The 12,408-nt window shown below is 39.7% G+C and overlaps 1 protein-coding gene across 1 annotated transcript; it reads left to right on the forward strand.

Annotated features, from left to right (window-relative positions):
- Window positions 1-1,244: 1,244 nt before the first annotated feature.
- LOC134589957 (gastricsin-like) lies at window positions 1,245-12,043 on the forward strand. Its single transcript, XM_063444369.1, has 9 exons — window positions 1,245-1,300; window positions 2,537-2,693; window positions 2,847-2,964; window positions 6,603-6,721; window positions 6,931-7,130; window positions 8,063-8,170; window positions 10,096-10,243; window positions 10,793-10,891; window positions 11,891-12,043. Exons 1-9 carry the CDS (start codon window positions 1,245-1,247, stop codon window positions 12,041-12,043), a joined length of 1,158 nt encoding a protein of 385 aa, XP_063300439.1.
- Window positions 12,044-12,408: the final 365 nt, after the last annotated feature.

The raw sequence follows: 12,408 nt of genomic DNA on the forward strand, positions 1-12,408 counted from the left end.
CATTGTTCTTGCTTTAAATTACATTTTAGTTTCATAAAATGTTATTATCTGGTCAACAAAATTTGATCAGTACACACCCCTACTCACACCGTTAAAATTAAATAGTCATTCTTTGTCCATTTGAAATGATGGGAGGTATGATTTTGTGAAGTGCTATTCTGAAGGGAAGCACTTGAAGGCACACCCTTTACATTGTAGATATTTTAATGTTCAAAATACAGCACTGTTTATTCACTAACAATAGATGTAACTGCATCAAGAGAGTATTTTCACATTACACTGCATAGCATTTAGTGTTCTTTCGCAGAATTTGTATATTTGAAATTGTACTCAAGGATTATATTTACCATTTACAGTTATGAACTATTTTTAAAATAAACATGAGTGATCAGGCAAAACACATTTGTTTTTTTTCTTATACCAGAATGGCACAATCATAAAACAAAACATGGCAAAGAAAACAAATGAAATGATATAAAAACGTCTGCATACCGACGGTGCATCAATGACGGTGTGTAGTCTTTTGTAATATTTGTCTAATTCTTGCAGGTGGTATAGCTGCCCATTGGTCTTGGCAAAATCCCTACAGGTCATGCAAAGTCTTTGGTCGTCTTGCATGAACTGCACGTTTGAGATCTCCCCAGAGTGGCTTGATGATATTAAGGTCAGAAGACTGTGATGGCCACTCCAGAATCCTCCCCTTTTTCTGCTGTGACCACTGAGAGTCAACTTGGCCTTGTGCTTAAGGTCATTGACATGCTGGAAAGTCCATGAGCGTCCCATGCGCAAACTTCGTGCAGAAGAATGCAAATTGTCTGCCAGTATTTTCTGATAAAAAAAAGTGACATTTTCTATGAAAAAAAAAGAAAATAAGTTTCATGAATTGAAATTATCTTTAAAAAACCCAAGAAGTGAATGTTTTATGACAGTTGTACTTTAAAACGATGGTTACAAAAGTAGCATTCGACTTTCCTTTATAGAGATGTTGAGGTACAATGAGAAAGTGATAAGAATCATATTATAATATTTGTGTTAATAGAAGCTCTATTGGTTTAATATGGTCACTCGATTGCTCCTATCATAATGACTTCTCTGGCACCCATTCTGGCTTAGTGTACTGATAAGGGCATGTGGTTATGGGATAACAGAGTAGGGAACAATATCTAGATGAGGGTGTACTTGTACGTATAAGTAGCAAGCTATCATTCCGCAGCAGTTGCAGTGCAGACCTAACACCATTGATCATGAAGCCGATCATCTTCATATTCATTTGTCTACATCTCTCAGAGGGACTAGTGAGGTGAGTTTATCATTCCAGCTATGCATGGAGAGACGGGATGTGTCAAAATGGTGTTACTTATCAGAGGAAACACAAAATAATAGCAGGAAAATGTGTTGCAACACAGAACCGTGAACTTTTTTATGGAAAAAAACAAAACAAAGGAGTCAAGGGGGTATTCATTCTTCAGTTCATTGCACCGCAGGGCATGAAGCCCAGAGTCTTACAGTGCCTTACTTCTGTTGTAAGAGCAGCTGGAGATCAGTTGGGATGTCCGTTGGCAGAGTTCTCAAGACATTCATAACATTCTTGGATCATCAATGGTGGCAATAGAGTTGCAGGAAACAATGTTTGCATGTCTTATGCATGCACAGACTTAACACATTCACTGTGAATGCAGGTCATAGTAATGGAGTGATGGAGGTATATATGATGTCCCGCAACCCGTTTTCAGCAGCATCTGTTAAATCTATAGAAATAAAGTGAGAAAATTATCCCCATCCCACTTACCCCTGAGCACCAGTGCAAGGGACTGTAGTGTGCCAGTCCTGGCAAAAGTTACTTAGTAGACCTTTTAGATTAATGCCTTATACATTACATATTTTTAATAGCTGCACTTTCAAAATTCAGTATTCCTAAGGACTGTAGTTTTCTTCTTCAAAATTCTTTATTACAAAAAGGAAAAATAGAACAGAATAACAATGTTTGGAAGCAGCTGAAATAAACAAGACAAGGATACATATAACATAAATTTAAGGTCTTGGTTGCATTGATAGCCCTAGGAAAGGGGCAACTGCGAGGTCTATTAGTGGGCAAGATGCCTGACCCTGGCCATAGACTAAATGAAAAGTAATTGACCAAGGGTTTGTGTGTGTTCATAAAATAATAGATTGGTGTTGGAGAAAGATTAACGTAGGATCCATCCTCTTATCATTAGTGGTGAAGCATTATAGGGAGAGATGTCCCGAGTTATATCTTGTGTGAATAGAGTGCCAATGGGACTACAGTTTTCTTTTAACTCTTTTCTATTACAGTGTTGTTCAACCTGTTAAGGTTGAGAGCCTCACAGCAAGAACCAGCTGATATTAATTACAAAATACAGTAAAATCTATTGGGTAGAAGGAATCCACACAGTATTGCATTACGTCATTTATTTAATTGTTCCCCCAGCCTATGAGATTTATAGAACATTATATTATTCTAAAATAAAAATGTTGAACCACTTCTGGTAATCTGAAATGTTTGTGTATTTTAAAGAGTCCCTCTGAAGAGATATAAATCCATTCGAGAGACTATGAAAGAGAAAGGTGTTCTGGAGGAGTTTGTGAAGACACACAAAAGGGAACCAGGCATAAAATATAACTTGCTCCAACAGAATGACTTTGGTGTAGTCTATGAGCCTATGTACTTGGATGTGAGTATTTCGTGAAAAATATGAATCATTATTATTTTATTACCATATTATTGTAGCACTATATTAGCATAGAGTGTTATTATTTTATTGCTACCTTTTATTATGTTAATATTATACAGCAACGAATATGTATAACTCTCTGATCTCTTCCAGACATATTACTTTGGTGAAATCAGTATTGGAACACCACCCCAAAACTTTTTGGTTGCCTTTGACACTGGTTCATCAAATCTTTGGGTGGCTTCTTCATATTGCCAAAGCCAAGCCTGCAGTAAGTCACATTGTCAATTCTGAATAGTGTGGAATAGTAACGTTATAGTTTAATTTAAAAAGCTTATCATTTTATAATGTTACATGATGATAACGTTTCAGATAGTTCACACAGTGATAAAAATAACGGCTACTTAACTTGGAAAGTTGATAATTGTTTTTCAAGTCAAAGTAATATATTCTCAAAAATGTTTGACATAAATTGCAGTATGACACTCAATTAAGTAAATGACAGTATGACACCCAACATCAATTGTCTGTTTTGTAACACCATCCATTTTGTATGGAGTACTAAGTAGACTTGTTTTACCAGATCTGGCTTAAAAAAAATTTTTGTTTGTCCAAAAACAATATGGCCCATTGGACTGTAGGATGTAGAAGAAATTTGTCCATTATTTTTCCATTAGGACAAATTAAATTCCGCGATCCGCGGCTGCATCTTGCAGCTATCTTGCATATAACGTTCAAAACTGGTACCCTTGCTGGATCGTCATATTTAAGGATACCAAAATTGGAAGCCGTTTAGTAGATAGCTCCCTAATTTGGGAGCCTTATGGCAATCCCACGTAAGGTTTAGGGAGCTATCTATTAAGCAGCTGATAAATAAAAATTAAGAAAAGCTATTTCAACTTAAAATTAAGTAAAAAATACTTACTATTAGTAACAGTTTTGTTCCTGCCTTATGGCCCCACCTGAAATAAAATAATAAAATGGTCAGAACAGTGCCTTGGGTGGGGGCTATTAAATAAAATGAAGGGGGTACCTAGTGTTCGTACTGGGGCTCTAATTTAATAAACTGTGGGGAGACATTTTGTCCCCCTCAGCCATCACTAATTGGCAGTGAGTAGGGGCTATAATGAAAATAACAAAGTATCTATTGTCCCCCCAGTCCTCACCTATTGACAGAGGGTAGAGGCTCTAAATACTTAAATTAATTATAAATAAATAGTTCTTCCCTCAGGTGGCAAAGAGTACCCAAACCCTAGTCACCTAGCCCCTGTCCCAAAAAAAAAAAAAAGAGTTACAGTGGGACTTTTATTTGGCCTTTTTTTCGGGCCAAAGAAATGAAGATAAAAGAAATAGAAAGGGGGGGGGGGGGGGGGCGGGGCCTGACAGCCAAGATGGCCGGTCGCACACTTCGAGAGCTCTCTCACTACGGAGCATAACCACGCTGATTTTGACCGACACGGTAACCACAGCGGCCCACGGTGCTTGAAAACGGACCCAGCGCAACCTCACGAACAAAACGATACCGGTCCGGCACCGGAGGGACACTGAAATGCCTACAACGGCCATATGGCCTAAACAGGTGCGGAGCCTGAGGCCCGGGGGAGGCGGCCGATCCCCTGGCGCAGACTGCGCTCACGATCCAGACTTCACCTCAGCCCTGCTACCCCCCCCTTTGGACCGGCGGGGGTCATCCCGGTCCTCGCAGGGGACGATCATCCCCACGCAGCGGTCAGACCAAGCGACACCACCCATAACTAAGCGAGACCGACTAGGCCTCACTAGACTGGAGGCACAGACGCAACCCAAGACCAAACGCACACTCATTGAGCCACCCAGGGATGCCCTGGAGTTCCTCCACCAGCTAAGCACATGCCTGTGGAGGGGGCACAACACCCAGAGGCAGCCCTACAAGCGAGAGATAAGAGAGCTGGCGGCCTGGATCCGCCCAGCTACACGGCGCCGTATGTGGGTGATCCCCCCACGGAAAGCAAAGGTGGCCTCCCAACGGAAACATTGCCAAGCATCGTCTGGGCCCACGAGTTCACCGGAACCCGGCACTCACGTCCCCACACCCAAGAATAACCCCCGCCAGACTGTCCGACATGTCTGCCACCCGGCGGCACCAGCAGACCCTGACAGAGTTCTACAACTGGGTCCCACGTGGAGCCAAAGTGAGGCCTCACCAAACCAGGTCGGAGAACACGGGGCGGAGGCAGGACCCGACCCAAGCAAGCTCCGGAGCAGATCCCGGACAACCCGCCAAACGCACCTAGTCACCGAAGGGGCCACACGCTCTTCTTCCGAGCTGGGGGTTCGTCAAGAGGTAACCCTCCCTCGCCACCCATACACCCGAGGGGACAGCCGAGCACTGGCAACTCCTTGGGCCCACGACCCTGTTGATGGGGTCAATGGACATGTGGCTAGAACCCCTACTAAGGCCTCGGGCCGAAGACACACGGTCCCCAGACACCAAACACCCAGAAAAGGCTGGCGGAGAGTAGGGAATCAGGAGAATCCGGGCAGACACGATGCTGAGAGCACCGCGCCGGGCCACGGGGTGGCTTGCCTCCAGAAGGACCCTAGCGGTATCGGGTGAGGTGTCTCAACAACCCACACCCCAGCCACCAGCCTAGTCACCGAACTGGATTTGGACTGATTTAACGCTGTTGTACTTGTGTGGCCACTTAGAGTCGCCAACCTTACCTTTAATCTGACTCAGTTTAATTCCTTACTTTGGTTTATGACTATATTGTTTAGCTTGATTAGCTTGTCTAGCCTGTCATAATGGTACTACTGGGAACAATGTTGATAGGGGTGAAACTACTGTTGTTTCAGTGTGGTCCCACTCCACTGGGTTAAACGACCCTTTCCTGTTTAGCTTGCTTAGCTTGTTTAGTCTGTGATAATAGTGTTCCTGGTAACGATGCTGCTAGTGCTCTAGTTCTACCGCCATGGCCACATTTAACTTACTCACACAAACCTTTGTTGATTGGCTTGCCTAGCTGTCTGGCCTGTAATACTAATGCTACTGGTAATGAAAAGGCTTGTCATATTCTTACTGTTATATCAGCGAGGTCACATTTAACCTAGGCCAACATGCCTGCCTTGTTTAGCTGGTCTGACCTGTAATAATGACTCTCCTGGTAATGCTGTTGCTAGGGATAACACTACTGATCTACCAGCGACTACGACTGCCAGATCAGTTAATATCCATTTTTTACTGACCGTTTAACTTGTTATCATAATTGTACTTCACTCTATTAATATAAAATGAGACCGACGCTCGTAGGAGATGTTTTCTTATGTTATCTTGCTCCCACTCTGTACAAAACGCATTCTCCCTTCTTTATTCTGTACCCGGTAATCTTAATGTCTCAATAAAAGAAAGATTGACAAAAAAAAAAAAGAAATAGAAATAAATAAAGACAACTAATGGTATGCCCCCTCCCCCCCCCCCACACTAATATTTTACTAGGTGCCCCTCGTTGGTAAATTAGTAACTAGGCAGCACTAGCAATTCTATTTTTAAATAATCAAGGAGGAGCATTTTGCCCAACAAGTAATTTTCTCCCTGTTTAATTCATTGTAATTTATATCCAGCCATTTGTTTTTCTAAAAGAATTGACAAATTGCTGAAAATTGGATGGAAATGGATGACCAAACTTAGTACTAAGCAGTTCTGGAAGACTTTATTTAAACCTGTGACAAGAACACCAAAATTACAGTTTACCTAGTGCACAGACAATCATTGGGCTCATGCCCAATTATACCAAGTCTTTAAATAGTTACTAGAGAATACCCATTTTGAATAATAAAAATATCCATAAATAAATACATAGACAATAATAGATTGTTTCTTAAATAGTCATTGTGCATTACATTGAAAAGTAATTTTTTCATTTTTTTTAGCCAATCACCCGTTGTTCAATCCCAGCCAATCCTCCACTTATACCTCCAATAACCAACAGTTTTCCATGTGGTATGGCAGTGGCAGCATGACCGGCATACTAGGATATGACACAGTGACAGTAAGTAGCCAATTATATCCTTAGGTGAACAGGACTGGATTTAAATGGCACCAAAGAAATATTCTAGTAGCGTAGGAGTTGAGATTTTAAGCCCTCATATAAAGCATAATTTTTCATCTCCAGATGCCATAACAAATTTAATATTTTTTTATACTTAATAAATGTAATAGTGCTTCTGCAGATAACATTTGTGTAACTACTTTCTGTAGGTTCAAGGATTGTCCATACAGAACCAGGAACTGGGTCTGAGTGTGACTGAGCCAAGTAGCTTCTTCTACTATTCCAAATTCGATGGTATCTTTGGGATGGCCTATCAGACATTGTCAGCAGGAGGTGCGACCACTGCAGTGCAAGGACTAATCCAGCAGAATCTGATCCCAGAGCCAGTCTTCAGCTTCTACCTGACAGGGTGAGGGACAACATTCATGGCTGACTGTCCCCAGATCATATTACACAGTTTTTAAGGATCTCTGTAACTGAGCACAGAGGGGCACAGAGGGGTACATTTGCTAGTGACTGCGGATAACCACAAAACTTTATTGTTTCTGGGTTCTGAGTATAACCATTCTTAAAGGAACACTCCTACTCCCATACCAACTTAAGCTTATTTAAATTATTATTGGGGCAGGAATGTTAGGGCACCTTCTTACCTTCAAAAGATAAACTGTTTGGCAACGGTCCACCCCCAAAGTTGGGGCTTCTGCACCTCCAGTATTCCACTTCCTTTTTCTGTACTGAGCAGTACAAGGAAGGCATATCCGTTAGTGGATGCTCTCAGACTATCAATGAGCACCCATTGAGAAAATGAAGCTCAAGTTGTTATGAGGCTTGGAGTGTTCCTTTAAGATCACTGTTGAAACAGATTACATTTTTTTGGTTATATAGAGTTAATAGGCCATTAGTGGGTAAGTGCATCAAGACAAGATAATATGGTACTGATGGCAGAGGGTACAACGGTATAGAGATGTATGATGGTGGAAGACAATATGAAGGAAATCAGAGAAGAAAATATCCCTAGATCTGAGCAGAATTGGAATATTGGGTGGAGGAAGAATAGCACTAAGGGACTTGTACAGAATTATGAGAGGAGGACAATGGGAATATCAACAAAGTAACACAAAGAGGATAGGAGATAAATAAGATGTGTTTTTCAAAGGAATGAATGTTGATATGGTTAAATGCAGAGTGCATCCAAATAGGAGAGAGGAACAGAGGGATTTTTGCTTCAGGGACGAACTGTCTTCCAATAGGAGTATAGTTGGGAGGCATGTATGTGCTTTGACAAACAGCATTATTACAATTAATGTCAAGAAATATTTATTTTCACTCTTATCTTCCCAGTCAGTCAGGGGAAGTGATCTTTGGTGGAGTAGACAGCAGCCTTTATTCTGGACAGATTTCCTGGACTCCGGTCACTCAGGAGATCTATTGGCAGATAGCTATTGAAGAGTAAGTTCCAATTATGAGGGCCAATATTTTTGTGGCCCAATGTGCTGGTTAACTTTTATTATAATTATTTCTGCTGTATTTCATTTCTTCAATTTAACTTGTCCAATTTAAAAAAAGACACAAACACCTAAATAAATAAATACAAATAGAAGTAAGGCTACTTATGCTGTTGCTATATATAGTAAAAGAATAAAAAATTAAGGGTACATTATCAATGTGTGAAAGACTGTATAAACAATATAAAATGTCTATTTATTTACTAGACAGTTGTTTATCTACTAAACAGTTATGCTTTGCTGGTCCATTTATAATAAATGTATAGTATGTGATATGATTGAAAGAAGAACTGGCATAGGTCCTATGACCTATCAGTAACATGCCTGTTGTACACTATACATTGGGCCTGTTTTAAAAACATTTAGTGTAGTTCTGCCATGACCTTGCATTAGGCTTACACTGAGCTCTTTATTGATTTTTATTTATAAGCAGAAAGAGCTGTTGGAAGAGATCTGAGACCTCCCACTGCCCTGTTTCCCACCTCCCCTGGCTATTTGTCACTTCAAATTGGGATTTAGTGTCCAGTCTCTTGCAGTGGGGATAGATGCAGAGTATTTTCTGCCCTGATTTAGTGCTTGTGTTCAAATCTTCCCCAGTTATGTTCTTCTGAACTTTATTCAGCCATAATACAACACTTATTTATTCTAATCAGCCATTATCTCTTTCTCTTAATTTGGTTACCATGCCTACTTCTCTAATGTGCGTTAACCCCTTAAGGACACATGACATGTGTGACATGTCATGATTCCCTTTTATTGCAGAAGTTTGGTCCTTAAGGGGTTAAGCTACGATAAAGTTTCTCTACCAATTTCTTTCTCTTCTAGTCATGATGTTCCCTTTGCTTTGTATACCTCCTTCTATATTTAGCCATCAAATTCTCTTAACTACATCTAAATTGTTCTTACTTAAGTCATTATGTCTCTACCTCTCTCCTCCTTCCATCTACCCCAACTCTATAACCACCCTGCCCCAACTCCTTCCATCGTGGTTCATGTTCTTACTTCTCTTTAACCCCTTAAGGACCAAACTTCTGGAATAAAAGGGAATCATGACATGTCACACATGTCATGTGTCCTTAAGGGGTTAAGCCATATTTCTTGCTATTGGTTGATCTAGACTAAAATACCTTACTGCCTAGTATTATTCAGCAGAGTGGGAAGTCATCATCTCTACAGATTGGTCACAGCATGAGACGTCGCCCTACCCTCTCTTACTAGTACCCAACATCTATTATCTACTATTGTTTTGTACTAGACTATCGTCATGAAAATCAGACACAATTGAGAAGAAAAAGGTCCAGGCAAGATTTCGATCCTACGATGGGTCTTTGAATGCCTGGGGCTCTTTCTTCTCAATTGGATTCAATTATTTGGGGTGTGTGCTACCCCAAGGCCTGCACCCTTTTTTGCTCATATGAATGAGTTCCTAATCTTTTTGTTGTTATATATATATATATATGAAAATCAGACATATTGCTTTTTTCCCATTTCCAATTTCTTCTTTTCTTTTGCTACATATTTTTCACTAAATTCTTAAACTCCTAAAATCACAGCATTTATATTTTGTAGTCTTACCACTTATTAAAAATCAAGTTGACTGTTGATCCAAAGAAAAATCTGATCGTTATTTGAAAAATGATGTGTTCTCTCCAAATTTAGTAAAAATTTTAATTATCTTCAATTAGAAAAGTTTGCCTTCTGCATAAACAATCAATAGATATATTTTTTCAACTCACGAATTATGACCTTGATTTAATATTTTTGGATCAGCTTTTCAAATGATCCCAATCTGTTAGAAAAACATATCCAATGATTATCTAGAGACTTAGGAACAATTGCATTAACTCAGTGTGAGTCAATATCCTTCAGGTTTTCTGTTAATGGTCAGGCCACTGGCTGGTGCAGTCAAGGATGCCAAGGCATCGTCGATACTGGAACCCCTCTTTTAACTATTCCACAGCAATATCTGAGCTCCCTTCTTCAGTCCATTGGTGCTCAGCAAGCAGAGAATGGAAACGTAAGTTCACTGACATTGAAAACACATACTTCGCTCTTCTGTATAGGAGGCATGGAAAGTCCAAAATTAACATCAGATAAATAAAATGTTCTGTTACAAAACTGCAGAATCTTATAAATAAATAAACTAACAAATTAATATATTAATAAACTTAGATAATAATTATTTTATAGCCAGTACACAGTGTTTTGCCATACATGTGAAATAGCCTACCATTGCTTTCCTATAGGATGGTCTCAGCCATGGACAACCATGGCGCAACATCCATTCTGGGGGGAAGGGGGGGAGGGAGGTATCTAACTAGGTAGTCCAACACTATAGAGTTAGAAATACATGTTTGTATTTTTAACACTATAGTGTTCCTTTAATTTACAGTGTAAAGACGTCAAATGTCATCTCTGTTTTTTAAAATACTCTGCTCATTCTTATGTCACTGTCAGTAGCAAAGAGTCAAAGTGAAAGATCCCATCTGCATCCTTCATTTGGGGGGCAACCACTGTATGCACTGTGACCATATTCATTAAACAACTTTATATATTTTTTTCTTAGTATATAGTCAACTGCAACAATGTACAGAGCCTTCCTCCCATCAGCTTTACCATCGGTGGAACCCAGTTATCAATTCCACCTTCTGGATATATTCTTCAGGTAATAGTAAATCTTCAATTCTTTTTCTAGAGTTTTCATACTGTAATGGGAATGTATTACACACTGAGAATAGATTACACTGTCTAAAAAGATAGAGTTGATGGAATAGTATAATTTGCCACGTTACCTATTTGGAATTATAGAGGTAGCAGTTTCAAGCTCGCCCCCACAAACTGTAGCCTGCAGGCAAATTGATACTATATTATGTAATATAAAATTTGCCAAAGTTACCCTTAAGGTTTTCACTCAATTTATGCACGTGGGCTGTAACAGGTTCTCAGCCCATAACTAAAATTGCCAAATGTACTACCTGAACCCACATTCTACACAAGTGTAACATATTACTCACACACCCAGAGCTATTGACGAACCGAACATGACGATCGACAGACTGGAGCTTCGTACCACTGTTGGCGATAGTATTGCTCTAATCCCCAACTGCCCCCATTGGCTATTGCAGCCCATCTGGTCTATTTTGTATGGGAACATATAAATGTTGATTGATTGTGATGGACAACTTGCATATATATGACATATACCTGTAGCTTCCTTTGAAATTGTATAATCAAAGGATGTCACAGCGACCTACTTGTTGGTTGAGCAAAGTACTCTGTTCTCAACCTTATGAAAACAAAAATAAAGATTGTTTTAAAAAAATAAAAATTGCCAAACGTAGATCAGGTGAATCGTCTGCCCAGAGAAGTGCAAAATAAATGAAAAATGTATTACTTTTATTTCCTCATAACAAATCATGTCTAGGAACAGCAATATGGGGAAGACGCCACCACCATAACGCTTACACGGTTCATGCCTCATGGACGCAGTCTTTGATGAAGTGTTTGTGAGGCATGAAATGCATTAGTGCTATTGTGGTAATATCTTCCCCCTGATGCTGGTCCCAGTCACAATCTTTAAAATTGATACATGCATTAATATTTATATGATTAGAAAACAAAACAGGTGTGATAGCATCTATTAACTTAAACCTCTACCTTATAGATGAATGGATATTGTGTTGTCGGGTTTGAGGAAACCTATCTGCCTTCCCGTAATGGACAGCCACTCTGGATTCTGGGAGACGTCTTCCTTCGTCAGTACTACTCTGTCTATGACTTTGGGAACAACCAGGTTGGCTTTGCTGCCATGGCATAAAGGATGAGATAAAACAGAGCACAGACGTTAATAGCTTGTGAAGATTCAAAACTATATGAAGCAAACCTTGGTATAAACCTTAAAGGCAGTAGGGCATTGCGAAAAACATCACTGTCATGCAATAACAAACCACAAAATGTAATAAGATACACAACATATTCTATGTATGACCCCACAGGATATTCACTGTAATATCATTTGTGCCAAGAAATTAAAGTTCATGATCTTATTGTGAACAATAGAATGTACTGTCAATCTGTCCTGACGCTGACCTCCAATAAATGGCCCTAAAATATCCTTCAGCTATAATAAAAGCATCAAAATAAATATAGTATGTAAAAATTAAAGCATCGGAGTAATTGTCT

The sequence above is a fragment of the Pelobates fuscus genome, chromosome 1 (assembly GCF_036172605.1).
Source record: "Pelobates fuscus isolate aPelFus1 chromosome 1, aPelFus1.pri, whole genome shotgun sequence".
NCBI classification, from domain to species: Eukaryota; Metazoa; Chordata; class Amphibia; order Anura; family Pelobatidae; genus Pelobates; species Pelobates fuscus.

What these genes read in the sequence shown, in the direction of transcription:
- LOC134589957 (XM_063444369.1), top strand. Translation starts at nt 1,245, where the DNA reads ATGAAGCCGATCATCTTCATATTCATTTGTCTACATCTCTCAGAGGGA. An exon ending in CTCTCAGAGGGACTAGTGAG is followed by an intron (nt 1,301 to 2,536) that starts GTGAGTTTATCA and finishes TGTATTTTAAAG; the next exon opens with AGTCCCTCTGAAGAGATATA. An exon ending in TAGGATATGACACAGTGACA is followed by an intron (nt 6,722 to 6,930) that starts GTAAGTAGCCAA and finishes TACTTTCTGTAG; the next exon opens with GTTCAAGGATTGTCCATACA.